Source organism: Neolamprologus multifasciatus, chromosome 23 (genome assembly GCF_963576455.1).
Source record: "Neolamprologus multifasciatus chromosome 23, fNeoMul1.2, whole genome shotgun sequence".
Lineage (NCBI taxonomy): Eukaryota > Metazoa > Chordata > Actinopteri > Cichliformes > Cichlidae > Neolamprologus > Neolamprologus multifasciatus.
This window is the reverse complement of record NC_140460.1, coordinates 37,236,757-37,263,515: the sequence shown is the minus strand read 5'-3', so window position 1 is coordinate 37,263,515 and position 26,759 is coordinate 37,236,757. Positions and strand designations below refer to the sequence as shown.

At 42.5% G+C, this 26,759-nt stretch overlaps 1 protein-coding gene and 1 long non-coding RNA gene across 6 annotated transcripts in view; one reads left to right on the top strand and one right to left on the bottom strand.

Moving 5' to 3' along the window:
• The window catches only part of LOC146492111 (uncharacterized), a 379,576-nt gene that overhangs the window by 305,049 nt on the left and 47,768 nt on the right, over nt 1–26,759 (top strand). The gene's annotated exons all lie outside the window — the stretch shown is intronic.
• Nucleotides 20,806–26,759, bottom strand: part of pard3ba (par-3 family cell polarity regulator beta a) — a 225,201-nt gene continuing 219,247 nt past the window's right edge. For all 5 annotated transcript variants that reach the window (XM_085151856.1, XM_085151855.1, XM_085151854.1 and 2 more), the window contains one exon: nt 20,806–22,103. In XM_085151856.1, coding sequence (XP_085007982.1) covers nt 21,686–22,103 — 418 coding nt within the window. In that variant the 3' untranslated portion in view covers nt 20,806–21,685. The remainder of the gene's footprint in view (nt 22,104–26,759) is intronic.

The following is a 26,759-nucleotide window of genomic DNA, read 5'->3' as shown; positions in this document are numbered from 1 at the left end:
ATTTATGATCTTAGTAAACACTTCCCTGATTTCTTTATGGTCACAAGTTATTTTATACCCAATGATATTGGTTTTACAAATTTGGTCCCATTTAAAGTAAACAAGGCCAATAAAGAATATTTTAGGACATGGCTGTATATTATGGTTGATAATTTTCTTCTATATGGGCATTCAGCGTGTTTGGGTTCTCAGTAAGACCTACACCTCACTTGTTATGTCTGGTTTTTAAAAAGCAAGACTGTCGTGGCCAAATTACACAAAACAGTCCTAAAACACCCAATGGGTGAAGGCCATCTTTTATTTACAGTCTATAGTAGAAGCAGAAGTAATTGGCAGAGGATTTTTTTTTTTTTTTTGTAGTTTCAAGTGGTGACAAAACAGAAAAATATAATATAATATAATATAATATAATATAATATAATATAATATAATGGCTATAAATAATAGCGTATTGATTCGTTTACATATTTTGTTATATTTTAACACACATGTAGGACATTTAAAAAGTTCACATTACAATATATTTACACAGAATGGTAAGGTGGGATAATTTATTACCTTTTTCCACAGTCTTTCCACTCTTTTGTCACAATTTGCCTCCTCTGTCTCTTTCTAGTAATGAATTTACACATCTTGGATATGATAAGGTGTTATTTTCAGCGATATACCCACAAGTGTTTTCTTCTGCAGCCCACCTCATGAATAACAAATAGCACTCTTTAATTTTTTACCATCGCCTTTGTAATGATCATAAAAAGAAGTCTGGATTTAATGAACCCTGCAGCGAAAGTAACAAATATAAGAGAGCAAACACTAGCAAACAACTGAGCTCTAAAGCAACCCGAAGAATAAAATTCCAGCGTGTAAACAGTGAAGCGCAGTATTAAAAATGTCATATTAGCTTTATTTATTAAAATCTCCCTGATATGCCTCACTGTGCTCTAGATTTCCTTCTGGTGTGATAAGCTTTTTTTTTTTTTTTAATGAATTGGCTTGCATCCAGCAGCACAATATTACTCCAACAATAGCAGCCATTGCACTCCACTAAATATCTGATGGGCTCTGCCGATTCCTCAGCTGATGTGAAGCGCTAAATACGGGGATGCCATTAGTGTGGGCCACGCAGTCCCCGGCCATTATCTTCGCAACGCCATCTTGACATAAACATTTTGGAGGCAATTAAAGATTATATGAGTGTGTCTGCATGTGTGTGTATCTGTCAAAGAGCAATTACAGTGACAATGTTCTCAATGTTTTTCTGGACGGCTCATTTTCATTTCAGAGGAGAACGCAATGTCTCGCAATTTGATTAATGTGTTTTCAGGAGGACATGTGCAAAGCACAGGGAGGTAGTTTGCAAAAACCCCAAAACACGCTTGAAGTCACACACAGCAACAAACACACACACACACACATATGCATGGAGATGAGATGGATTCGAGGCAGTAAATGGCTCTTAATTGATGCACTACATTCTTTGTTTCATTATTTACAGGCCTGCCTCATTATTCTAACATTCCCAACTCTAACTACTCCACAGAATGGCTTTCATGATATAAACAAATAAATACGGGGGCCCAGAATAGCAAATGGACCTGAATTATTATTATTATGGGACGATGGTGTGTTTGTGTGTTGGGCGGTGGGTTTACCAGCTCGATCATAAGTAAAGACAGTTAGCTCCAATGTTTGCTAGTAATTGAAAAAGCTTCCCCGTGCGCGTGTATGCGTGATCCTCTTCGAGCCATTCATGCCAGAGGTCTAAGATGATGTCCACGCAAAATCTTTAGCACATGTGGAAATGGCGAAGAGCCACAGTTTGAGTGTCATAGAAAAACACAAATTTCTCTTTAAGCCAAAAAATGTTTATACACAATATTAAATGTGCACATTTCCACCTCCACCTTATCTGTAACTCTGGATTTCTATTGAAAACGAAACTTGTGAGAGATAAGTCTATTCTCACTATAAATTCAGTTTTATAAACAGCAAATCTTTACTTTTCTTCTTTTTTCCCCGGCACATGCTCCGTTTACACATCTGGTCCCTGCATTATGCGATCAGCCGTGCTGGCATTTAAGACGAGAGATCACAGAGAGCGGGATGAAGAAGGCGTTCATCTTTATTATTGCTTAGCATCTGAGTCTGAGTGAGCAGGCTTGCTGTATATTATTGTTTTCCAGAAGCTCCATTTTCATGTGCACTAAAGTGCCATTTTTAGATTTACAGCCTTGGAAAAGTGTCCTGTGGAGATACAGAAATTCTTTATTGCTGCCATATAACCTGCATCATTATAATTGCATTAATAACATTCTTTACAGCATTATTTCTCACAGTATTGATATTGCATTAGAGTTGTTTATTGAAGATGTTCATTTAAGGATTCTTCCATTATGTTAACTTTTACTACAGGTACAGCCAGAAGTATTAATATACACATTGCATAGTATTTGTGCTCATTTAGAGTTGTTGGTGAAGTCTACAGAGGGTCTCAAGCTTTGTGAAGCGCGACGTCTTCACAATCTATTGTGTCAAGGACTAAAGCATAGAAGGATAATTGCATACACGCTTACAATACATATAACACATATAATCTATGAATGTGTCAGGCCTGAGGCCTTAACTCATTTAGCTTCTAACTGCATTTTAGTCTACTTGGTAACAGATGACCGGAGTCAATAACCAGCCCTCAGAGAACCTGAAGGCTTGAAGTTTGTTTGGAAGGTGTTATAGAAATGAGAAGTTCTATGTCTGTTTATAGCCATCTAAGATGTACCATTTACTGTAACTGACGTCTTTACCTATTTTTACGCCTTGGAGGGGAGATATCTCACTGCTTTAAAAGTGTTCACAACATGTATTTTTGTCAGAAGACATATGCTGATGTTTTCTCTCCTGTGTGTTAATAAACTCATCGTTTGACTGCACTCTTCTGGGCCTCCGTGGTTTGTGTCACTGCTCTACATTGATTGATTCTGCAACAGCTTTGGTGGAGAATGCGGGCAATTTAGGGCAATTTAGAGCAATAGAGGTTTCTGTGGTGGTCGAGGCCAGAGGCCAGAGGAGACGGGTGGTCGAACGGGCAGACGTCTCGGTGATTTCTTGACTACTGTGGGCCCACATAAAAAAGGTAAGCACAAGCCTCTTAAACTGAAATTGTGCTGTATTGGACTATAATTCTAAAAATGTAGTCAAGGAGTTGACGTCTGCTTTTGAGTTTTGCCTGAGCGAAAGTGAAACTTTGAAGTAGCGTTGCTTTCATGGTCGACTCGTAAGAAACAGTACTGAGCTAAAAGTAACTTGAGATGTCATTTTAAGGAAATAAGAGCGAAAAGTGACCAATGTGTGATCAAAGAATAAGAGAATATAAGAGTTATTGGTCAGTTTATGGTTCAATAAGTGTTAGTCACGAAGTTGAAGAACTTCCTCCCTAGTAAAGACGTTTATTAGGTGGTCAGACGACCGTACTCAGGTGGCGCTGCTGAGATTTGTGGCCTCAGAAATAGCTATGATCAGAGGATCATTTTAAGATACACTTATTTGTGAGAAAAAGAGTAATACTGGAGTTATTACCTTGTTTGGAAGGTGTTATAGAAATGAGAAGTTCTATGTCTGTTTATAGCCATCTAAGATGTACCATTTACTGTAACTGACGTCTTTACCTACTTTTACGCCTTGGAGGGGCGGATACCTCACTGCTTTAAAAGTGTTCACAACATGTATTTTTGTCAGAAGACATATGCTGATGTTTTCTCTCCTGTGTGTTAATAAACTCATCGTTTGACTGCACTCTTCTAGGTCTCCGTGGTTTGTGTCACTGCTCTACATTGATTGATTCTGCAACAGTCCAAAAAAATAAAAACAAATCCAGATTTCACTCAGGGAGCTTATATGAGCTAGTTTTAAAATATCTTTGGTTCTAACATTTAAAGCATGGCTTCTTTTAAATGAAAGGTGTTAATATGTCTCATAATGTCAGTGATGACCTGTAATCTGCTTTACTTTCTTGCCAGCGGTCGTCTTATACGAGGAGGTATAGGTTTTTTCCAAAATGACGTCAGTTGGGAAAACTGTAAAAACAGAATTGCAGTCAAAGTTTTAAAGCTGTGCCTTTTCTAACTGTGTAGTCACGTGTGATCACATCTGGGTGCGAGACTGATCACATTATTGTGACTGTGTCTGTCTGTGTGTTGTGACCTTAATTGAAGTAGGGTGCTGTGCCAGGCTGCCCATTGCAGGGCTGAATCTTGGTCTAATCCGCAGAGTTAGCGCCTTAAATAGATAATGTCCCCTTACTGGGGTCCAGTCACTGGGGAGGCTCAACATATGGTCCATGAGAGTGTGTGTTTGTGTGTGTGTGAGAGAGAGAAAGAGAGGTAGAGCGATTTTGTGGATGCGTATGTGCGCGTATGTGCACATATGCAGGAATAGACAGCTGAAATCAAGCCAGGGGCAGAAAGGCATGCCTGTAGTGTGAGCAGAAAACTTTCCAGAGAAACACAGACCCCCAGCTGGTCTCTGCAGAGCAGTACAGCCTTAACGCTACTACTCTACACTAACGTAAGCCCACGCTGTAGATCGAAGAGGAGGGAAGTCCGTGCAGGTCCTGAGGACTGGATGAAAACAGAGATAAAGATGGAGCTAGAGAGAGGTAGAGAGAGTGATTGACAAGCAAACAGACGCCATGGCAGACAGATGAAAACAAAACAAGTGTGAGAAATGCCAGGAGAGGAAAAAAATCAAATGTAGGGAAAAAAGAGTACCTGCAGGGAAAAACAGAGCAGAAAAAACCCTAACCACGCTCCAAATTGCTGAGCCGGGGCATTAGAGAAGCTTGTCAATCATGACCCCTCGACACCCGCAGAGCCGGTGAGCCGAGGTTTAACTGATACACACACCGATGAGTCAATTACAGGCTGGGGAGGAAGAATGTCACGGCCGCCCGGACACTAAACCAAAGGCTTAACCTCCTCACACGACATCAATATGCTTCAGCAGAGGGTGAAAGGAGGAGAAGGAAGGTCGGGATGCTTCTGGAGGGCACCTGCATGATCACAGCGGACACACACTATTAAAGAAACGTCATATATTCGTGTTTATCTTTTGGTAACTCAATAATACAGCCTGGGACTGAGGGCACAATTCTACTGTAATTAAACAGTATTTTATTTTAAATTACAATGTAATTATATTCACTCACAGATACTTAAGGTAGGTACACAACAATAATAAGGTAACAACATCATATTTTTACAAGAAACAAATGAATAACTATATTTAACCTTTAAATAATCCAAGGTAAATATAATGACATTGTATTTTAAATAAAACACATTGGAATTCTATTTAATTACAGGGGAATGATCATCCATAGTCATGGGCTATATTATAAAGTGTTGCCTTTTTTTTGTATGTTGTTTCACAGAATTCAGATTCACTTACAGTAAATCACAGTAAAAGTTGATGTAGCGGCTGCAACTAAAATTTCACTGAGTCTGAACCTTTTTTAGTGACACTGAACATCTGGGATGAATGCTGTGCTTTACAAGCAGCTTGTGTGATCGCCTTAAGAACACCATGATGGTAAAAACAAGGAAACAAGCCCATGTTGGAAGTAATATTAGCATTACTCTCAGTCTGTCTGGTAGAGCAGCGGTCCCCAACCCCCGGGCCACCGTACCGGTCCGTGAGAGTAGAGGCTCAGTGAAATTTATGGCTTTCAGGGTTTTTATTGGCTTTTATCATTATTTTTTAATCATTTTTATCGTTAACTCAGTTTCCCTGGGTCTTTTCCCGTTTGTTAAGAATAAATCTCCTTTTTTAGGGTACTGGTTTAATTTGTTGTATTTATTGCGACACCTTAAAGGCCAGTCCGTGGCCCAAAAAGGTAGTGGACCGCTGTGGTAGAGCCTTGGCATTTCAGAACACTTAAGTCAAATATGCAACGGTTCAAGGTAGTAACATCCATCCATCCTTTTCTGCTTTTCCAGTTCAGGATTGTGGAGCCTATCCCAGCTGTCATAGGGTGTGGGATGGGAGTAGACCCTGGACAGGTTGCCAGTCTATCACAGGGTTATCAGGGACAAACAGACACCCATTCACACCTATGGGCAGTTTAGAATCACCAGTGAACCTAACATGCATGTGTTTTGGACTGTGGGTGGAAGCCGGCTGGTAGCTGGAGTAAACCCACTCAGGAACAGGATGAACATAAAAGTCCACATAGAAAAGCCCCAGCCAGGCAGTGGATTCGACACTGGGACCCTGTTCATACATTACACTCTGTGTTTAAAACTAGTAAGAGCTGTAGCAGGTCTGTGTGTTAATCAGGTGCATTTAGAGTCCCACACAGGTCCTGAATCACCAGCTCTTATATAAATGAACTCCTTCTGCAAAGTTTGTTAAATACATGGATATTCAAACAACATAGTAGTAGAGTTACACTTGTTTGTTAAACCATGTTTAAGAAAAAAAAAACATAAATTTACAACACATAATTTGTTTTCCTCTGTAACAAATGGGCCTACAGAAACATGAAACACACAAAAACACACAAGAAAACAAGGCTGCTGCTCACTTTGCTCTTTGTTTGAGAGGAGGAATAGGATGTGACTTGCCCCTCATGGACACCCACAGGCCTTCCCCCCTGCGGGGCATCTCTACTATTCATGTAGCATGTGTGTGTGTGTGTATGTGTGTGTATGTGTGTGTCCTTCATGAGCCAAGTCAGCCCCAGGCTTTCATGTGGTCAGACCATCACCTCTGGAGTCTGTGTGACTTCTTACACAGAAACATTCATGCCACAATGGCAACTTTATTCCTCTATAAAGCGTTTGTGTACGTGCATGAATGCGTGCGTGTGTGTGCTGGATGGGAATTAAGCAAAACACACAGGGAATCCCCGACCCGGCTCGCCCCCCTTCTCCCGTCCTTCTCCCTCTGAAGTGGGGTGGGCTGAGATAAGGCATGTTACAAAAACACACTCACTCAGGGGGTGGTCAGAGAGGGCAGGTCACATATCTGCGCTGTTTACAGGGGAAAACCATGATGTGAAAGGGTCCAAGGAGACAGGCTGTGTATATGTGTGCGCCAGTGTGTGTCTGTGTGTGTGTGAGTAGTTTATTTAGGGCTGGATGGTCATCATTTTTATCTCCATTTGTTGGAGAAAGATTGTATATCACTTGAGGCGATGGTGCAATGTGAGTGCGCGGCGGTGCCAGGGAATGCGTATTTAAATCGGGGGAAGAGGTCACATGGCTGCAAAGTGCAATGAGGTAATACGGATTCTGCCCCCTGTAGGGCAAAGGACGGAAAGGACGGGGATTAGCATGCATAAAGAAAACAGACAAATAAAAGATATCATAATCAACTTTATCTCCAGAGGAGATTTTATCTGAGAAATGAGCAAAAGTGATTGGCAGACAGTGTGTGTGTGTGTGCGTGTGGGTGTATGTGTGTCACTGTCATTTCCTCCCTATCACAGAGCTTATCTCTGGACTGCAAAGAATTGGAGGAGAGAAGTGACAGAATGGAAAGAGGAGACGGAGGAGAGAAACAGAGAGATGGAGGGATGGAAAGTCAAACTGCGGAGTGAGAAGGGCAGGCAGTTGGTAACTTGTGTTTTTATGTGAGTGCACAGTGCAGTTGTGGCACTTGGGATGTTATGTCTAGAAAGGAGGCATAATGAAGGGGGGTAAGGCGCATTCAAACGAGCCAGGAAAACTCCCCATTAAGCCTTTTCTCTCTCGATCGCATGACACAACTCTGCAAAATAGAAGTTCTAAACTGTCTCAGCAAACTGCAAAACACTTGCAGTAAATAGACAATTATACAAAAAAAAAAAAATTATGTGTCATGTTTTGCTCATCCATGGGAAATTCTTTCCTGAAATAAACATAGTCTTGCATCAAAAAACTTCTCCCAGTGTTTTGCTCCTTATCTCCTTCAGGCAGCAGCTCTGTGGTGAACAACCGCCTCAAGAAAATGAGCTGGAGGTGGAATCCAGATGTAACAACTGGTCGAAGTGCACACACACACACACACACACACACACACACACACACACGTATGCATACACATGCTGGAACAAGAGAAGGAAGCAAGTTTGTCTTCACTGCAAAAAGCTTCTCAATTAGCCACTAATTGCCTCGCCTTAATGAGCAGGACATTTCTTAGTGCTAATGAAGCCGGTGGCAGGCGCAGAGAGCGAGTGTGTGTGTGTGTGTCACTCTCTGCAGTGCAAGGTGTGTGTGTTTTTGAAAGATAGAAAGTGGAGAGACAGAGCAGAGATCTAATGGAGTCAGGTCGGCAGCTCATTTTCAGCGAGCTGTTTGGCATTCTCTGGAAGGAATGCGTGGATGGATTACACTGCTGGCTGCTACAGTGACTTTCCAATGAGGCTCCACTTTGTCTTCACCCTTATCTAATCCACGCTGGAATGACCATCTCTGCGAAATGAAGATGAGGCCGGAAATCAAATGACCTGTCTGCTTCTTAGAGCTGCGTGAGCTGACACGTGATGTGAAAGATTAAACTTGGTAAAAATGCAGTGATTCTAATGGAAACAGGGTGATGTGACTTAGATGGCCAACATAAAGAGCCAATGCAACGCAGAATAGAACAGGAATAAACATTTGGATAGCACGAAACATACAAAAGGCTCATCACTTTTGCATGTCGTGGAGATGGAGAATAGAAAAGAAGCACAACCCCCTGCATCAAAGCCAGTTTGGGCAGTCATAGCAGGGAAATGTTCTGTATAGTCTGGATGAGTTTATGAATACTTGGGGTAACGTCAACATGGCTTGATTTTGGAGATGGAAGCACACGAGTGACACAGAGACGTAAACCAGCGAGGCTTAACCCTCAGTTCAGCTGGAAACAAGTCAACAAGTCCTTTAATAGGATCCGTGTAAGCATTTTTCACACTGTTTAGTTATGAGATTTTGAGCTATTTTGCTGATATAAAGTGTCTTTGTTCAGATCAGGACATACAGTTTTCTGCGCTGTGTCTATTAGTATTTGTATTTGTATATATAAATACAAATTAGAAAAAAACACACAATTTGGCAGCACAAAATTAATGTTCTAGCATAAATAATCAGCTTGGTAAGATGATTTTTAATAAATGGTCTGGTGCTCATATAGGGTATTTCTACTCTGAGCATCCAAATCACTGTCTCGCTGCAAGCCTCATTCACCCACACATCCAAACAAGCGTCTTCCCCCCAGTGTTTAAATGCGTCTAACCTAACACTCACACTCCACTGGAGCCTAATAAAAATCTATGGTGTTTCACAAAACATAGCTTCAGAAGCTGCTTTCTCAAAATTATTCACACTCCAAGGCAGCAATCTCCACTTTGGTAACAATTACCATCCACCAGACTTTCCCCATTTTTCCATTTCAGGTTTTTAACAAAGGAGTTAGCTCATATATCAATCATTTACAAGACTTTTAATTCCTAAAATCATGTTGAAAGATGACTATTTTTGGTTTCTGGCATGAAGAATGGTGAAAAATGTGATTCCGGTGACACTGAACTTGGTATTCTTGTTATGGCAAAACCAGTTCAGAGACTGGCCCGTCTGCTTTGAGCTGGCAGGAAGGTGATAGTAACTCAAGTAACTATTTGTTACAAACAAAGTGTGCAGAAGAGCATCTCTGTTATCATGCAACAAATCAAACCTTAAAGCAGAAGAGCTACAGCAGCAGACGACCACACCAGGCGTCACTCCTATCAGCTAGGAACAGGAAACTGAGGCTACAGTTCACACAGGCTCATCAAAACTGGACAACAGAATAGATGCTTCAGTTTTTTTGACTGATGAATTTCAATTTTTGGTGTGACGTTCGAGCGGTAGGTTCAGAATTTGGTGTAACCGACATGAAATCATGGATTCATCCTGCCTTGTATTCACAGTTCCAGCTGCTGGTTGTGTTATTATCAGGATGTCCAAAAAAACTCCCTGAAAAGCCTTCAGCTAATCCAAAATGCTGCAGCAAGAGTACTGACAGGGACTAGAAAGAGAGAGCATATTTCTCCTGTTTTGGCTTCCCTTCATTGGCTTCCTGTTAAATCCAGAATTGAATTCAAAATCCTGCTCCTCACATACAAGGTCTTAAATAATCAGGCCCCATCTTATCTTAATGACCTTGTAGTACCATATCACCCTATTAGAGCACTTCGCTCCCGCTCTGCAGGCCTACTTGTTGTTCCTAGAGTATTTAAAAGTAGAATGGGAGGCAGAGCCTTCAGTTTTCAGGCCCCTCTTCTGTGGAACCAGCTTCCAGTTTGGATTCGGGAGACAGACACTATCTCTACTTTTAAGATTAGGCTTAAAACTTTCCTTTTTGCTAAAGCATATAGTTAGGGCTGGACCAGGTGACCCTGAATCCTCCCTTAGTTATGCTGCAATAGACGTAGGCTGCCGGGGGATTCCCATGATGCATTGAGTTTTTCCTTTCCAGTCACCTTTCTCGCTCTCTATGTATTAACAGACCTCTCTGTATTGAATCATATCTGTTATTAATCTCTGTCTCTCTTCCACAGCATGTCTTTTATCCTGTCTTCCTTCTCTCACCCCAACCGGTCGCAGCAGATGGCCCCGCCCCTCCCTGAGCCTGGTTCTGCCGGAGGTTTCTTCCTGTTAAAAGGGAGTTTTTCCTTCCCACTGTCGCCAAAGTGCTTGCTCATAGGGGGTCATATGATTGTTGGGTTTTTCTCTGTATCTATGAAGCGCCTTGAGGCGACTTTTGTTGTGATTTGGCGCTATATAAATAAAATTGAATTGAATTGAATAGTGGTGCGAAGGATATTTAATCGGCACACTTTTGGCCCCTTAGTACTAACTGAACATCATTTAAACACCATAGCCTGTTAGCCTGGAGTTATCAGTACAAATAAACACCTTCGGGATGTGGTGGAACAGGAGATTCACATCAAGAGTGTGCAGTCAACAAATCTGCAGCAGCTGTGAGATGCTATCATGTCAATATGGACCAACACCTCCAAGGAATGTTTTCAGCACCTTGTCGAATCTGTGCCATGAAGACTTAAGGCAGTTCTGAAGTCAAAAGTAGGTCCAACCAAGTGTAACTAATAAAGTGGCCAGTGAGTGTATTTCTGTCCTGGAAAATGCAAATTTGCTCACATTTTGCTAGAAAATCCTTATTTGTACATTTAAGATTTAAAGAAATAGTCTTAAAAAAAAAAAATAACTGCCCCAATGTAAGTAATCGGCTAGGGAAGTCTGATGCTAATATCGGTTAGCTAAAACATTTAGCCTATTCACTTATAGTGTTTCCAAAAAAAACAAAAAACAAAAAGGTCCACATTTTAAAGCAGACTGAGTTTTGAAATCCTGCAAGTAGCATTTGTAAGTTTCACTTCCACTTGCTGTTCCTTGTTTTCTCCTTAAGCTAATTTAGCTAACTACCTTGCAGTGGTAACCTCATATTTAATGCCCCAACATGACATCTTTTCATGCAAACAGCAAAACCAGTTTCAGGTAAGATCACTACAGGAAATGTTGATTCTTGGTAAAATTATAAATGGATACAGTGATTTTCTGTTCGGACGAATCCTACTTCCGGGCCTAAAGTAGTCTGCGTTTAATATGGCTTTTGTGTTGTTAACATGTTTAATGTTTTGTAGTTTCTTTTATTTAATCTCAAAAAGCTCCTAAAACAGTCAGTGATCACTGTTGACCTCCCTCGGCTTTTATTACCGCTAATCATTTATTTAAGCTCAGTTTTTAAAACCTTAGGATGTAACTACAGCCCAGCCCATGCAGCAGTATATGAATGACTAACCTCGTATCGTGGATGGATTATCTCAGTTGTTCTCCTGGCTGAAGTTTGGTCCTTTTACAGCATCCTGCCGTGTGATTACATTTGTTCCTGACCACCGAGAACACTCACGTTAACTTTTATCGAGTGGAAGAAAAGTTAGCTTGTTTATATTATGCTAACATAGCTGTGTCGCTAGCGGTCACGTAGCACATCATTATATACCAGCTAGCCAAACTTCAGTAACCCTACAAATGTCACTGCTGTTTAGTTTTCTGTCTTCATATATGTTGGAAGTGATAACAGAGCTGTACGTTTTAATTTGTTTCCAAAACCCCGCAGTCAGGACATGCTATATTGTATTTAGACAGAAGCTAGCGAGCTAACTTCCTGCTAACTTCTAACTCTGTTAAATGTCATAAATTCCGTTTTCATGGATGCCTGGATGTTAAACTCAATTGTTACACCTGGTAGAGCAGAACGCTGATCATTTTTATTAAAGATGAAAGACTTTAGACAGTTTTTCAACTCTCAGTAATGCCATAGTGATCGTTTGATATATGGACCTGTAGCGGAGTTTAGGCCCAGACACGGCTAGTGACGTCAGACTTAATGACCGGATACCGTAACACACTGTCTAATATTCACAGATGCACTCACTCGCCAATGGATGCATGGAGGCAACCCAGGGTTCAGTATCTTGCCCAAGTATACGTCAACATGCAGACCTCTAAAGTTTGATCGATGAACTGCTCATCCTCCAAAGCACCAGCTGCCACCTTTTGGTGTATCAGGAGAAAATAATCTTAAGATGTCAAAACTGCGAAAATGTTGCCTTTTCCAGCTCTCACTACAAACTTGGATTTATTCTCTGTGGTTGAGCAGCATATGAGAATTTTTTGGCAGGGCTGCTCATGGTATGGGGTGATCTCTCATTCCTACAGTACAACAAAAATAGAAAAACATGTCAGTGCAGGAGGTTAATGCTATTCAGTGCCAAAAACTGCCTTGAGTGGTGCGCCTGGGATGTTATGTTTGGCACCCGTACGTGCATCAGTCAAGAAAATAAGGTTAATTGAAAAATAATGTTGCCTCATAATTTAATATATGTTTTCAAGCTCCTACAGAAACCAAGCAGTCTGTAAACTCATCTCGGCCTTGGCAGCGCTCCCTCTTAGCCGAGCGGCTGGACTAACAGGGACCCATAACATATTACTCCCATCCTTTCCCTGCAGTTCATGGCAACCCAACACTCCTGACACAAGCTCACCCCCGGCACCCCTGGCTGCCAAGCAAAACACCTGGCATCTGTATGAGAAGGGCGCCAATTTCACAGTGACTGCCAGCCGGTCAGCTGAGCCTCTGCCACACACATATTGGTAACATGTGTGTGAGGGCAAAACGATACGGATGCTCTGCGTGTCCATAACGACAGTTTGTGTGTGTGCCTGAGCCCAGAGCAGGTGTGTGTGTGTGTGTGTGTGTGTGTGTGTGTGAGAGAGAGAGAGAGAGAGCAGTGGAAGCAAACAATGTGTCAGAAGAGTAGGTTAATATACGAGGAGTGTGCACATGATGGACAGCTTAGTCTGGGACCTCTATAAAACTAGTTTGGCAACCTCACTCAGTACTTCTGGAAACATTTATAACTTTATATTCAAGAGCAAAAACCGCACTGGTGTATGATAACTCGCATGCATGTCGAGTGCCGGACAAAGTGAATATATATAATCTAATACTGTTCCCAGTGTCTCAGTGACATTGATGCATTTCCCAGTTGCGTGCTTTCTCTCCCCGGCTGAAGTTTTGTGTGTGTCAGAGGCCAGGGCTGGTGATGAAAGCCTGATGGATGGGGTCCAGGGGTCACGGACTTCAGCTGTTGTTGGCCACATCACAACCCGGCGAACCACACTGCTAGCCCCAAGTTAACACCACAGTCCACAAGGCTCTTTGGTGTTTTTCATCACCGGAGCGATAGGAAAGTGGAGAAGGCTGGGAGAGACGAATGAAGACAAAGTTCTGGAGGGTTTGCTGTAAAAGAGTCCAGCAGCTCCAAGGCTACGTAGCCAAAAAGAAAATAAACAATGCAAAGCTTTTTCCTGAGAGTAAAACCTTTCTGCTGCATTCGGGCCAGAGCAATAAACTATACATAAAAGATGAATAAAACCGCCTCGTGGCATTGCCATCTTTTTTTTGTTGTTTAAACAGAAAGTATCCTTTTTGAACTGAAGCGATGGAGCCGTGCTAACACTAGCTGACTACAAAGTGAGTGTCACTCACAAAAACTGGACCACAGGTACCTTGGAAGGAAACTGGGAGATTCATTTTAGTGGAGGTGAAGCCCACTGACGAGTCTGAAGGGCCATGTCCCGATTAATTCCAACTTTAATCTCAAAGAAAACTTAACTGGGTGATTTATTAAAACAAACAAATAAGTAAATAATAACCTGAGTGCAGATGTTTTGAAGGAGAAATTAGCTCCAGAGGCCAAATGTCTAACTGGTTGTAAACATGTTAGTTTTTGCTATTAAGTTGGCCGTTTTAACATTAGAGTCTGCTGGGAATGACTTGATTTTGATCACAGCCTCAAGTGGCCATTTGAGGAATTGCACCTTGGCTTCACCTCTCAGCTGTACAGGTTGCTGCTTTGTGCAAGCTCACAGCAAACAGACGTTGAGACCATTCAGTGGTTTCAGGCTGGTCTTGGATCTTCTGGTTTGAAACATACTCACTGACTGAGGCCTGTGTTTTGGATTTAAAGTATAGGAAATATATTTACATATCCCAGAAGCTCCCCAAAATGCAGAGGAAGAAATGCTGCATGAAGCTTACTGACAAAAGCTTTGTATTTATGTTTTCTCCTGCAAGGTTCGTCTACCCGAAGTGGTGCCAGTGTTGGTGCAGAATAGAATAAAAGACCTGAGTGTTTCTGATAAAGCATTTCACACTGTGTGAGGTTTCAGGTGCTCAGTGACCGTGCCCCAAAAGCAAAAAAGAGGGGGGGAAAAAAAAACCCTGCTCCTCTTAATAATGGGATGTACAAACCTTTCATTGTTGCTACTACGATGTCATCAGCACTGGAAAAAAGGGGGGGCTGCTGTGCCAGGAGCGGCGGCCCCGTTTCCATGACGACAGCTTTGGAGTAAAAGATGGTGGTTGGTGGCTCGGCTGTGGTGTGTGGGCGAACAGAGAGGCAGCCAGGAGAGCCAACACTGCTTTCAGGGTAAATATGGTCCAAATTAACGGTGTTGCAGAATCGACTTTGCAAAAGAAGAAGACGAAGGAGAAAAACACAGAAAGACACATTAAGCAAAAATGGATGTCTTAAACACAGCACAAGGTGAAACCGAGCAAGAATATTGCACGGGATATGAAATTATTTCCAATATCAGCCCAAGTGTGGAAATTCAATTTCACAGTTCATGAACAATATCAAACAAACACGCTGGCTGAAAGAGCACACTCCAACTTGAGTGATACTGCATCAAAAGGCTACATGGCTGACATAAAAGCGAATGAAGTAGGTGAAGGGCAGGCTAACGGTTAACGGTAATCCATAACTCGACCAATCTCCATATTTATGCCATTTAAACTGCACATTAGCCACCAGCTATTCCCATGGTCTGCTTCAGAGCTGGGGGGAGGTGGAGTGGGGATGCGGGCCTCCTTTCTAATGAACTGTATAATTAAATGAGAGGATCCGCTCGGACCGCTCCGACTACACTCCGTTCGGAGACCGTGATGCCTTAACGAGGGCTGAATTGAAATGAATGGCAGCAGGTGAAGGACAGAAGGACAGCGGGGTAATATGGCGGAATGTGCCTTTAATGAAGAGGATGAAAGGGGCCAGCGAGAGCAGGCCGAGGTCAGCGCGGGCATTTACCTTCATTCTTGTGTTGCGAGGGTGTATGCTCCTCTATACTAGTCCTCCAGCATCTCTCGTACTCACATCCCCTCCATCTCAGCCCCTCCCGCCGACTTTGCTCTGTCTTTTTTTTGGGAGCTGTGTTGGAGACAGATAACTGCTTCAGCTCTCCACTTTGCCCTCCCCAGAGCACGCCTTTTGATTGACACATGCTAACAAGCAAAGGTGTACAACAGGGGCACCAGCAGAATAGGTAATGCTAAGAGAACATAACCAGGGAATTCTCACACTACCCCACGGTTCATGACAATCGACTTGGGAACAGCGTGTGCGTTTGCATTTTTTTATTTTTTATTTTAGTTCCACAAAAATGTGGGCTTACGAGGTGTCGGATTAATTCACGCAAAACACCCCCACCCCCTTCTCACATAGCAGAGAAAAAGATGGGAGAGAATTTTTATTTTTTAAAGTCGGGAAAGAATCGGCAACAAAAGGAGGGGTGGGTGCAGAGAATAGATAAGTAGCTCTTAAGGAAGGATACGGCCTTCCTCGAAATCAGAGGTCGTGCAGCGGGGAGAGGAAAATGTCTTTTTTACATGGCGTGAGCTGATATGAGGCGTAAAAATACGTCTGTCAGCGAATCAACGGCCATGACCGCGGCCCGTCAGAGGGAGGGTGTGTCACGTGACTGCACTAAAAGCACTCCTCGTGGATGACCATGAACAAAGGCCGAGGCACTCTCGAAGGCTGTGGCTGCGGACGGAAGAGTAATTTCGCTAAGATGGGTGTTAGAGCCAAGTGCTCCTGACAGCGATTCCAAAGCTTTTGTTTAATGGACTTAAAATGCAATTAATTCACGGATAATCAGTTGCTGTTGTTTATTATCTTTGGCAGCAGCGAGCTGACCACAAGCACTCGGAGGAGCCTGTTTACAGCGTTTCTTTAAAGCACAGCGAAGCCAGCTTAAGTGCCGTGAGTTGTGTTACCATCAGTGTGAATGAGAGGAGACACAGGAAATGTTGGCACGGCGCTCACTGTTGCCACCTCCGCTTTATAACAAACGTACTTGGAAACACCAGGAAGTTGATTCTGTTCATATGGACGAAGGCGTTGGAGACGAGCTCCTTGGCGTCATCCAGGTGACTTCTTCAGTCTTGGCTGACCGCTAATCGATGGTCATGAGTATCATTCATGGAGAGCTGGGCAATGGCTGCAATCACAGTACTGTAGTGAAAGATGTACCCTCAGCCCCCCTCCTCAGTTCAGTTGGTCCGTCTTGACTTCCTGCTCAATCCAGTGTTCCTTCATACCTAGCATGGCTTGAGCATCCATCGACACACTGCTAGTGTGCCGAACTAGTTTTCTGGCCAGGTCACACCTACGTAGCCATGAGCAGTGACCGCTTAATAAAATAATCTCCTTCTTAGTATGTTTGAGGGCCCTATCTCTATTTGGCTCCTAAGTTTTATAATCTACGAAAACACTCCACAAATGAGGCATTTTCATTAGCTGACGCTCCACCATCGACAAATTTAGACACCGGAATGTCTCATCAGACCACCCAAGGGAGGTTTTTACAATGTTTCATGCTTGTAATACCATGGCACGGTGCCATTACTATACTATCATCATGGAATTATAACTGCATGCCTTTCATAACGGTAAAGACGTGCTTTATAAGTACACACACACATACGACTGCTAATTAAGTAAACCAGTGGTTTCCAACCTTTTTCATCTGACATACCCACAGCTCTGTCACATGCACTCAGGAATCCCTTCATCAATGCCTCTTACATTCAGTGTGGTCTTTTAAGCTTATTTAAAACCAGATCTGAACTAGTTTCAGCTCCCCATTTAGACTATTATGGCTCTTATGGTTAGCAATACCTCAACCACCTATCAACAGTGTTGGGAAGGTTACTTTTAAAATGTATTTCATTACAGAATACAGAATACATGCCCCAAAATGTATTCTGTAACGTATTCCGTTACGTTACTCAATGAGAGTAACGTATTCTGAATACTTTGGATTACTTAATATATTATCATGCTGTTTACAACTACGTGAATGTACTATTGCTGTGATTTATTACTGTTACTGAAGGTCCGCGGCTCCGAACCGTAGTAAAGGGACCTCTGGCTAATACGGTGGGTTCTGTGTCGGGCTCGTAGCCGAAAACTAGCTTTACTTTGTTGTCTGGGTCAACTTTGCTAGCGAGAGACAGAGAGAGGCGTTGAAAGGCTGCTCCAACGGAGCTTATTGTTTTTGGAGGAAAACACGAACACGGTGTACAGTCGAGTCTTAATAGCTTACTTACAACTGGGCTCGTCAGGCTCTCTTCTTGGCTGCAGTGGTTATTATTATATTTACATGCTTCCAGCTCCCGTTTTTGCTTGATGACAGCTCGTAATTTTCCTTTTTCTCCCTCCCTCGCTCACAGACACATAACGTGTATGGCAGTCCATTCTCCCTGCAGCACGGACTACACTGCCTATGATGCTACATTCTTTAGAGCTATACCTGTAGCATTCTGCCTATTAGCTTAGCACAACAACAACAAAAAGGCCTCTCTCACCCAGGAAACACGCAGAGAGAGAGCATCACCCTGTAACCATGGCAACCGTAACGCTGCCACCTGAAACAACAGAACGTAGCTGTCAAACAAAACCCAAACAGGCCTGACCCGCCACAATATGAAACAGGGAAGTACTGCCGTGTAATCCATTTATTTCAACAAAGTAACTGTATTCTAAATACCACCTTTTTTAAACGGTAACTGTAACGGAATACAGTTACTCATATTTTGTATTTTAAATACGTAACGGCGGTACACGTATTCCGTTACTCCCCAACACTGCCTATCAATAACTGTGATTTACTGTTTTAACCATTTAACGCTCCTGTTAACTGTTGTTTATGAGGTCCATGTTCTTTATTTATTGTGTTTAGCTTAGAATTTATTTGTCCATATTTAGCTAATCATTTCTGTTAATGCATACTTTTAGCTCCCAACTTCATGCTCACTGTTGCTGTTTTAAAAGTTCATCTGTCTTTTATAGAACTATTTAAGCTGTTAATTCTAACAATTTCACTACAATGAACAAATAATAGTGTTAGGTAAGCATATAGTGCTGTGCAAAAATCTTGAGCCATCCTTCATTTCTTTATATTTTGCTTTCACAGAGCCAGACTTTCTTATAATTTTTAAGAGTGTTTCTCTCTCTTCAGGCTTTCTGGAGGTCTTTTAGAGTTTTACTTTGGATATTGGCTGCTTTTTCACTCATTTTATCTCCAGTCCTTGTACCTGACTTCTTTAACAGAAATGTGTTTTAGTTTGTTGAGTCATTCAACCATAAAAAAGGCACAAAAGTCGACGGATAAACCAGCGTTGTGTCTACAACAGACAGCTTGGCAAAGAACCAGTTTTAATTTGTATCTTTAGACACTTTGTTACAAGCAGCCTGTCACAAAAACATTTGTTCGCATTTCTTTTGTTGAATATATGAAATGCCAAAGATAATGACGTTTGACAGACATAAAATATTACTTTTGCATCAACAAGTGATTCCTAAAAAGCTATCAGCCACATATTTGACATATCTTGGCATGGTGTGCAGTGTGTCCTTGAAGAAACTGTACAAGTCAAGGACAAAAGAAGTGGCAAGCCTCAAAAACTGCATTTACAGCACAGGAACGGTATCTGAAAGAAATAGGAAAAAATCCAGCAAAGACCTGACACAGGACCTGAGTGATGCACCTGACACTTTAGTTAATCACTAAAGGAAGGAAACTGCAAAACAAAAAGGCTGACGTATTCCGAATTACACAAAAACTGGACTGAAAATCAGCGGCAACAGGTCTGTTGGAGTGATAAATCCAAATGTGACATTTTCACGTTCAAATCATTGTCAATAAACACGAAGGAGGTTAGGAGTGCAGTACAACAGTGTCTAGAGCCATCTGTAGAACATGGTGGAGGGTGGCTCAAGACTTTTGCACAGGTAAACTGTTAAAAATGTTAAAATAGCAAACAAAAAAAGTGGGACTCTTTTGTTTTAGCCCAAAGTGTGGCTAGCAGTTGAAACTGTTGTAGCTATACCATGAGCTAAATATACAGGATGGGCCATTTATATGGATACACCGTAATAACATGGGAATGGTTGGTGATATTAAAGTCCTGTTTGTGGCACATTAGTATATGTGAGGGGGCAAACTCCTCAAGATGGGTGGTGACCATGGACTATGAGTATAAAACATAAGAGACCTCTGGAGGACTTGATTTCTTACTCTGACTCACTTAAAACTTTTCTATAACAGCTTGTGTAATCAAACAGGCTATTACAGATGCACTAGTTTCCCCTGCCTGTGCTTGATTAGTTCAAGGTAGATCTATTAGGAAGAAACTGCGGACAATTTCTGACAGTTTTGTCATCACAGGATGCTCAGCAGACAGCTGGTGGTTCCCTTGCTTGTTTATCCAGCTTTCATCTATTCTAGTTTGTGACAACCACTGCATTTCTTACTATATATGATATGTGTCAAAATAAGCATTTGTTTATACGAGTACTTAGTCAGACAGGTTGCATCTCCTCTGAAGTCTTATGTGTTTCCCGTCTTTGGGAAACAGTTAATTTGCTTAAAACTGGTTTAAAGAGAAGGATTGATCAGCTTTTATCTGCCTGTGTTCGTCTGTTTGGAGGTCTATTCCAGTTCAGACAGGAGGGTCAGGGGAACGCAGAGAGGCCCAGTCCTTATGGGCCTCGATGCTAATTAAACCTAAACTGATAGAAAAAGCCTTCTCCACACTAATTATTCCCCATTTCAAGTCTAATTTCACCAATCAGTGCCATCTTTATTTCTGAGAGCAAATTGGGCAGTAATCATTTTCCAGTGGAGATTTCCCTGCCTCTAATTGTTGAAGATGATTTAGTCATTATTGGAATGCTGGCTACTCTTATCAGTCATCTCACAGGGCAAATTTATCTAGAGATTGTGCTCAGAGACATTAAGCTGGATATTATAATGAATTTTTAAAGTGATGACTCATGGTGTTGTCTTAGTCTGAGTGTTTCATACACGCGTACTCTAGCTAACAGGTGAAATGAAGCAGAAATGGGATGAAATGAAATGACGTGGCACAGCCTGAGAATATTTATCAAGATATTTAATGGAAAATAGTTGTACAAAAAAAAAAAAAAAGAAGTTGTGCACTTATTTGACAGCAAGTTTAAATCAAACCACCATTGACACAATTCGTTTCCAGTGCAGTGACTCTTAGCGGCGATATGTTAAAAGGATAAAATGTTTCATTAATGTCTTCCACGAGTTACAAGGAGCTTACCATAAGAGCCTGCAGCAGATCGAGATTTATACATTTTATTAGAAGCGCTACAAAAATATCACTTATCTTATTTGCAAATTCAGTTACACAGTTAATGAGCACGGAGTAAGCCACGTCCAGATAAGGAAAGGTAAAAATACAAAAAAACAGACGAAGCAGCGCGTTAGCAGAATGTAAAGGAAGTCCAAGCGACTAAACATCAAGGACAAGAAGAAGGGGGTGTTACTTCCTTTTCCTGTTTGTCCGCTTTAGCTTCCCGTCTCTCTGTGCTGGAGCAGTCTGACGGGTCAAGGTGATCCCTCTTTAATTTCCTTCAGCTTGATCAGCATGTGCAAAATGCGAGTCAGCTCTGCTTTCATAGCTTTCAATATACTTGATTGTATACGTTTGGCACGGAGTTTACTCTATATAATATATTTAACTTCATTTAATTTCGACATCATAAAATCTTGTGTCCTCTTCTTATACACCGCGACACACCAGCAAATAGATACACGCAGCTGGAAACAAACACACAAATCTCCCTTTCTCAAAAAAATAAGCCCTATTTTTTTTTTTTTTTGCATTACAGCTTCTGATTACAGGAATCAATATGGCAAAAATGTCACTGATGCACACTGGCGGCCCAGGTGACAGCTGATATGTTTCACAAGCACGCTCTCTTTATGTTACTTGCATTTGTACTGTTTTAAACCGCGCCTATCATGGGATTCTTCCGTCTTGGGTCAGGCTGTCTTTCGTCGCCGTAGCGATAGCGGTCGGGGCTGTTGTAACGCTCCTTGACGGCAGGGTTTCTCTCTGGGCTGGTGTAGCGGCCGGGGCTGGCTTGCCGGTATCCGTCTCTTCTCCCTACGGTGTCGTAGTACTGGCGCCCTCTTTGACCCGCGGAGGGTGACGGAGGGACGTCCTGTCTTAAGGCAGCACGGTGCTGCTGTCCTGCCTGGGAAGAGGGGTGGTAGCGGGGATTGTTGAGCGGCTGCTGGGTGCTCAACTGAGAGATTGGCAAACGGCCCGAGTTACTCGCACCTGGAGCGTCCTGATAGTGGTTGGGGCCGGAATCTCTTGGCACAGGTCTGGAGTGGGTGGGGTAATCATACGGATCCCTCCTGAAAGGAAAAAGATGGTTGGTGTTAGAACTCTGTTAGAGTCATGGCTGCAGGATTGTTAGACGCCAACAGTCAGGACAGACACATGCATTTTACACACAAATATAGATGTATAGTTAACAGTCTAGAGATGTCAACATTTAAGACTAGTTTAAACTGGTTTGGAGATGTGGACGTGTCAGAGATTTGGGCCTCCTTTGTGGTAAGCCGCCTTCTGTTATTCAGTTTATGTGGCGAGGCTGCGGCCTTGGCAGGAATGACTTGTGGGGGGGAGGCCGTGGATGGAGAGATGCCAAGAGATAACAGCAAATGCCTTGGTAAGCATATATGAGGTTGTGTGTGTGTGTTTTTAGCTTGTGTGTGCAGGAATGTGTGTATGTGTGTCCCTCGGGTTTGCAATAACGAGGCAGCCAGCTGGAAGTCTCCGGTTCCCTCCCCACTAGCTGTGGGTGATTAGGGGCTAAACCCCAGGGTAAGGCGACCCGCGGGGCTCGGGGAGACAGAAGGAGAGAGAAAATGAGACTGGAGAGGGAACTAGAGAGAAAGTGCGAGAGAGAGAGAGAGAGGGGGGGGGGGGGGGGGGGGAGAAAAAAGAGAGACACACAGGAGAAAAGAAAAGGGAGGGCTGATCACCTTTCATTCGGGCCCAAATGTTTTCCGTCTTATGTGCTGTTTCCAGTGGTGAGTGACACACAAGTCAAGCTAGAGCGAGTAAGCAAATCTAAAAGTCAGGTCTCCAGCAGCCTAGCTGTAAGGGAAACTCTCCTATTTATAAAAGTGGTGAGGTGCAAGAGAACTGTCAACATCTTAAATTATACGTTTTGGCATTCAAATTATATAAAAGTCATTTTGGCAAACATCTCTGCTTTCCGGACAATTTAATATACTACATGAGCTCATTGAAACTACACATTTTTACCATATGTTCATATGCTGCAAAAAATCCTTTGGAACTTCCAGGATTCTTCACATTGATTACTTATAAAATGTGGCTCATCTAAGTCACAATTTCTAGACCAAAACATGCCTTTACTAGAAATCAGTACTCAGGATTACATAAGGACCTTTGTGCTAAAGACGTCTCAAAAGTTACCTGGAGTCACGTGTTCCCATTAAGGAGGTAGTTACTGACAAAGCTGCACATTCACTAGATACTGGGTAATGTCTTGAGCCCAACTTCTTTCACAATACCTTAAAAGAAGCATTAAAAACGCTACATCAGCTAAAGGTATGACCTAGGTGTTCATCAGTCCATGTGGAAGACGTTATGCAAAGATCTGGAGCATGTTCTGTGGATGGATTAGACAAAAGCTGCAAAGGTTTCAGAATCACCATTACGCCAAGGGATTTTACTCAAAAAGAAAAGACTTTAACAGAAGTTGTGTAAAGCCACAAGATGCATGACCCAAGAGATAGAAGAAAGTTCTACCGGAGTTCTGACCTTTACCTGGATTAGATGAAGTGGCATGACCTTACAAAGGCTTTTTAATCAATACATCCCAAAAATACTGATAAACTGATAACCCAGAATTCCCCCTCATTATTGTGCAAGACTGATGGGAAACTGACTGAAGCTGTTACTGATAATAGAGAGTCTACTAGTTATCAAATCCAGAGTTCACTCCCTTTTTTACGTGTGCTTTTCCATCCAACACAGTGAGTAATTACTCAGTGAGTTCAACAAAGACATGACAAGAGAGACGAGGCAGTACATAGATCAGCAGTGTGTGTTGCCAAAGAAAATTAATAATCTGATTCAGACTGAGATACAGTAGGCTGTATTTGACACTTTCGTTGTGTGGACATCACAAACAAAGTAGTAGTTGTTATTCTTTGTCTTAATTAGCACAGTGTTCTTGGAGCAGGCATGCAAAGTTTATGCCCTCATAGTTTAGTGTCTACGCCAAGTGGATCAAGGACACATCTAAAACCTGCAGGACACCGTTCCTTGAGGCCTGGAGTTCCCCCACCCTTGGCCTACACGGTCAAGACCATGGGGTAACAACATAACTGGCAGGCACATATGTCTCCACAGAGCCTGTAGTTCAGCCTCTATGACGAAATATATACATGACAAACTTATGACACTTGGACCTAGGTGGGCACAACATGATGCACTCTAGTTTGAAAACTGTAACACTGGCATAATTCCGTCCTTGATTATGGAAAACATGTTGCTACTTGCTACTTTAAGAACTGCTCTGACCGCCACATGAGCAGCACAGTGCTGGCTTTTGTTCAAATTGCTCTGGTGGTATATCAATCAGCAACACAGAGCAGCCAAACAGATTTAGATATTTACTTCCCACCCTTCAAAACTGGCTCCTGCTGCAGTTATTATACAGAAGCCTTGAGCTTAGCCTTTCCCTTGTTCTGTAATCATATCCCTCCGTCTCCTCTGTCCACTCCCACGAGTCGAGCTCAGCACCTGTTGACTGGCCAATTAGAAGGACTCACTCACCACAGATTGGGTAGCGCACAGCTTGGTTGTGAGTGAGTGTGCGTCTGTACTTGTGCCTTTGCAGACTTCCCATGAGGATATTCATGGACTGCGGTGACGTGAATTTCTCTAAGTGTGTGTCCGTATATCAGTACGGCGTGGGCTGCGAGCCTTGACCACCCAAACAGAGCAGTGGGACAGGATACACAGGTGGTCCCAACAATGAACAGCACTGCTTTGTCAGTCAGTAGAGCCAAGATGGAGTTGCACGTGCACAAAGACTTGCACTGCCAAGGCTTGAGATAAAGAGCAAAATAGGGTTGAAAAGACAAAGAGGAAAGAGAAGATTCAGAGAAGTAGAAAAAGAAACAATATGAAATGAAGACATGGGGGAGAGAGAAGCAGAAATAAAATGTGGGTAAAAACAACGTAGTCCTGCTTGGAAAGCTCTGCAAGGCAGGAATAGAAAGGGATAGACAGAGAGGAAGCGAGCCGAAGGTCAACCTCCTCATTAATCCAGATTAAATGGCGAAGGCCACCAGGGGAGGCGATGAGAAGGAATGGAGCGATGCGTGGATAGAGGGGGGGGAACACCTGGGTCCTCAATCCGGCTCAGGGCCACCCAAACAGACAGGAACCACCTCTGGCTTCCCCGTTCTTCTTTCATCGCTCCTTATTTTTTCCCTCCCTCTGCGATCTTCAATTTCCACATCTTTCAGACGAGCATATTCATCTTTCTCTTCTTCTCCTTTAGGCTTTACTTGTCTCTCCATCGCCTATATATGCTCTATGCTTAGTAGTAATTCAGGAAATGTAATCACCTCGGTCCTCTTTAAGATAAGGCCAAAGCAGTATTAGAACAAACAAATATCACAGTAACCCTTTAGTGCTACACTAAAATTGGATTTGCTGACATCCATTTATTTTCAGTGCTAATATTTATAGCTGTATAAAATTTTAAAAGCTAAATAGTTAAATTATCTCATTCTGCCATGTCCATTTTCTAAGAGTTAAAGTAGGAGAGATAAAGTTCTCTTGGCTGCTGGGATGGCCTGCTACCCCTGCTCGGTAGCTGTATGCACCACAGAGCTACCTTTTTATGAATGTACAGGGTGGGCCATTTATATGGATACACCGTAATAACATGGGAATGGTTGGTGATATTAAAGTCCTGTTTGTGGCACATTAGTATATGTGAGGGGGCAAACTCCTCAAGATGGGTGGTGACCATGGTGGCCATTTAGAAGTCGGCCATCTTGGATACAACTTTTGTTTTTTCAATAGGAAGAGGGCCATGTGACACATCAAACTTATTGGTAATGTCACAAGAAAAACAACGGTGTGCTTGGTTTCAACGTAACTTAATTCTTTCATGAGTTATTTACAAGTTTCTGACCACTTATAAAATGTGTTCAATGTGCTGCCCACTGTGTTGGATTATCAATGCAACCCTCTTCTCCCACTCTTCACACACTGATAGCAACACCGCAGGAGAAATGCCAGCACAGGCATCCAGTATCCGTAGTTTCAGGTGCTGAACATCTCGCATCTTCACACCATAGACAATTGCCTTCAGATGACCCCAAAGATAAAAGTCTAAGGGGGTCAGATCGGGAGACCTTGGAAGGCCATTCAACTGGCCCACGACGACCAATCCACTTTCCAGGAAACTGTTCATCTAGGAATGCTCGGACCTGGCACCCATAATGTGGTGGTGCACCATCTTGCTGGAAAAACTCAGGGAACGTGCCAGCTTCAGTGCATAAAGAGGGAAACACATCATCATGTAGCAATTTCAAATATCCAGTGGCCTTGAGGTTTCCATTGATGAAGAATGGACCCACTATCGTTGTACCCCATATACCACACCAAACCATCACTTTTGTTGTTCCGACAGTCTTGGAAGGATCCATCCAATGTGGGTTAGTGTCAGACCAATAGCGGTGGTTTTGTTTGTTAACTTCACCATTCACATAAAAGTTTGCCTCATCACCGAACAAAATCTTCTGCATAAACTGAGGGTCCTATTCCAACTTTTGTTTTACCCATTCTGCAAATTCTGTGCGCTGATCTGGGTCATCCTCGTTGAGATGCTGCAGTAGCTGGAGTTTGTAAGGGTGCCATTTGTGAGTAGCTAATATCCGCCAAAGGGATGTTCGACTAATGCCACTCTCCAGTGACATGCGGTGAGTGCTACGCTGTGGGCTCTTGCTGAA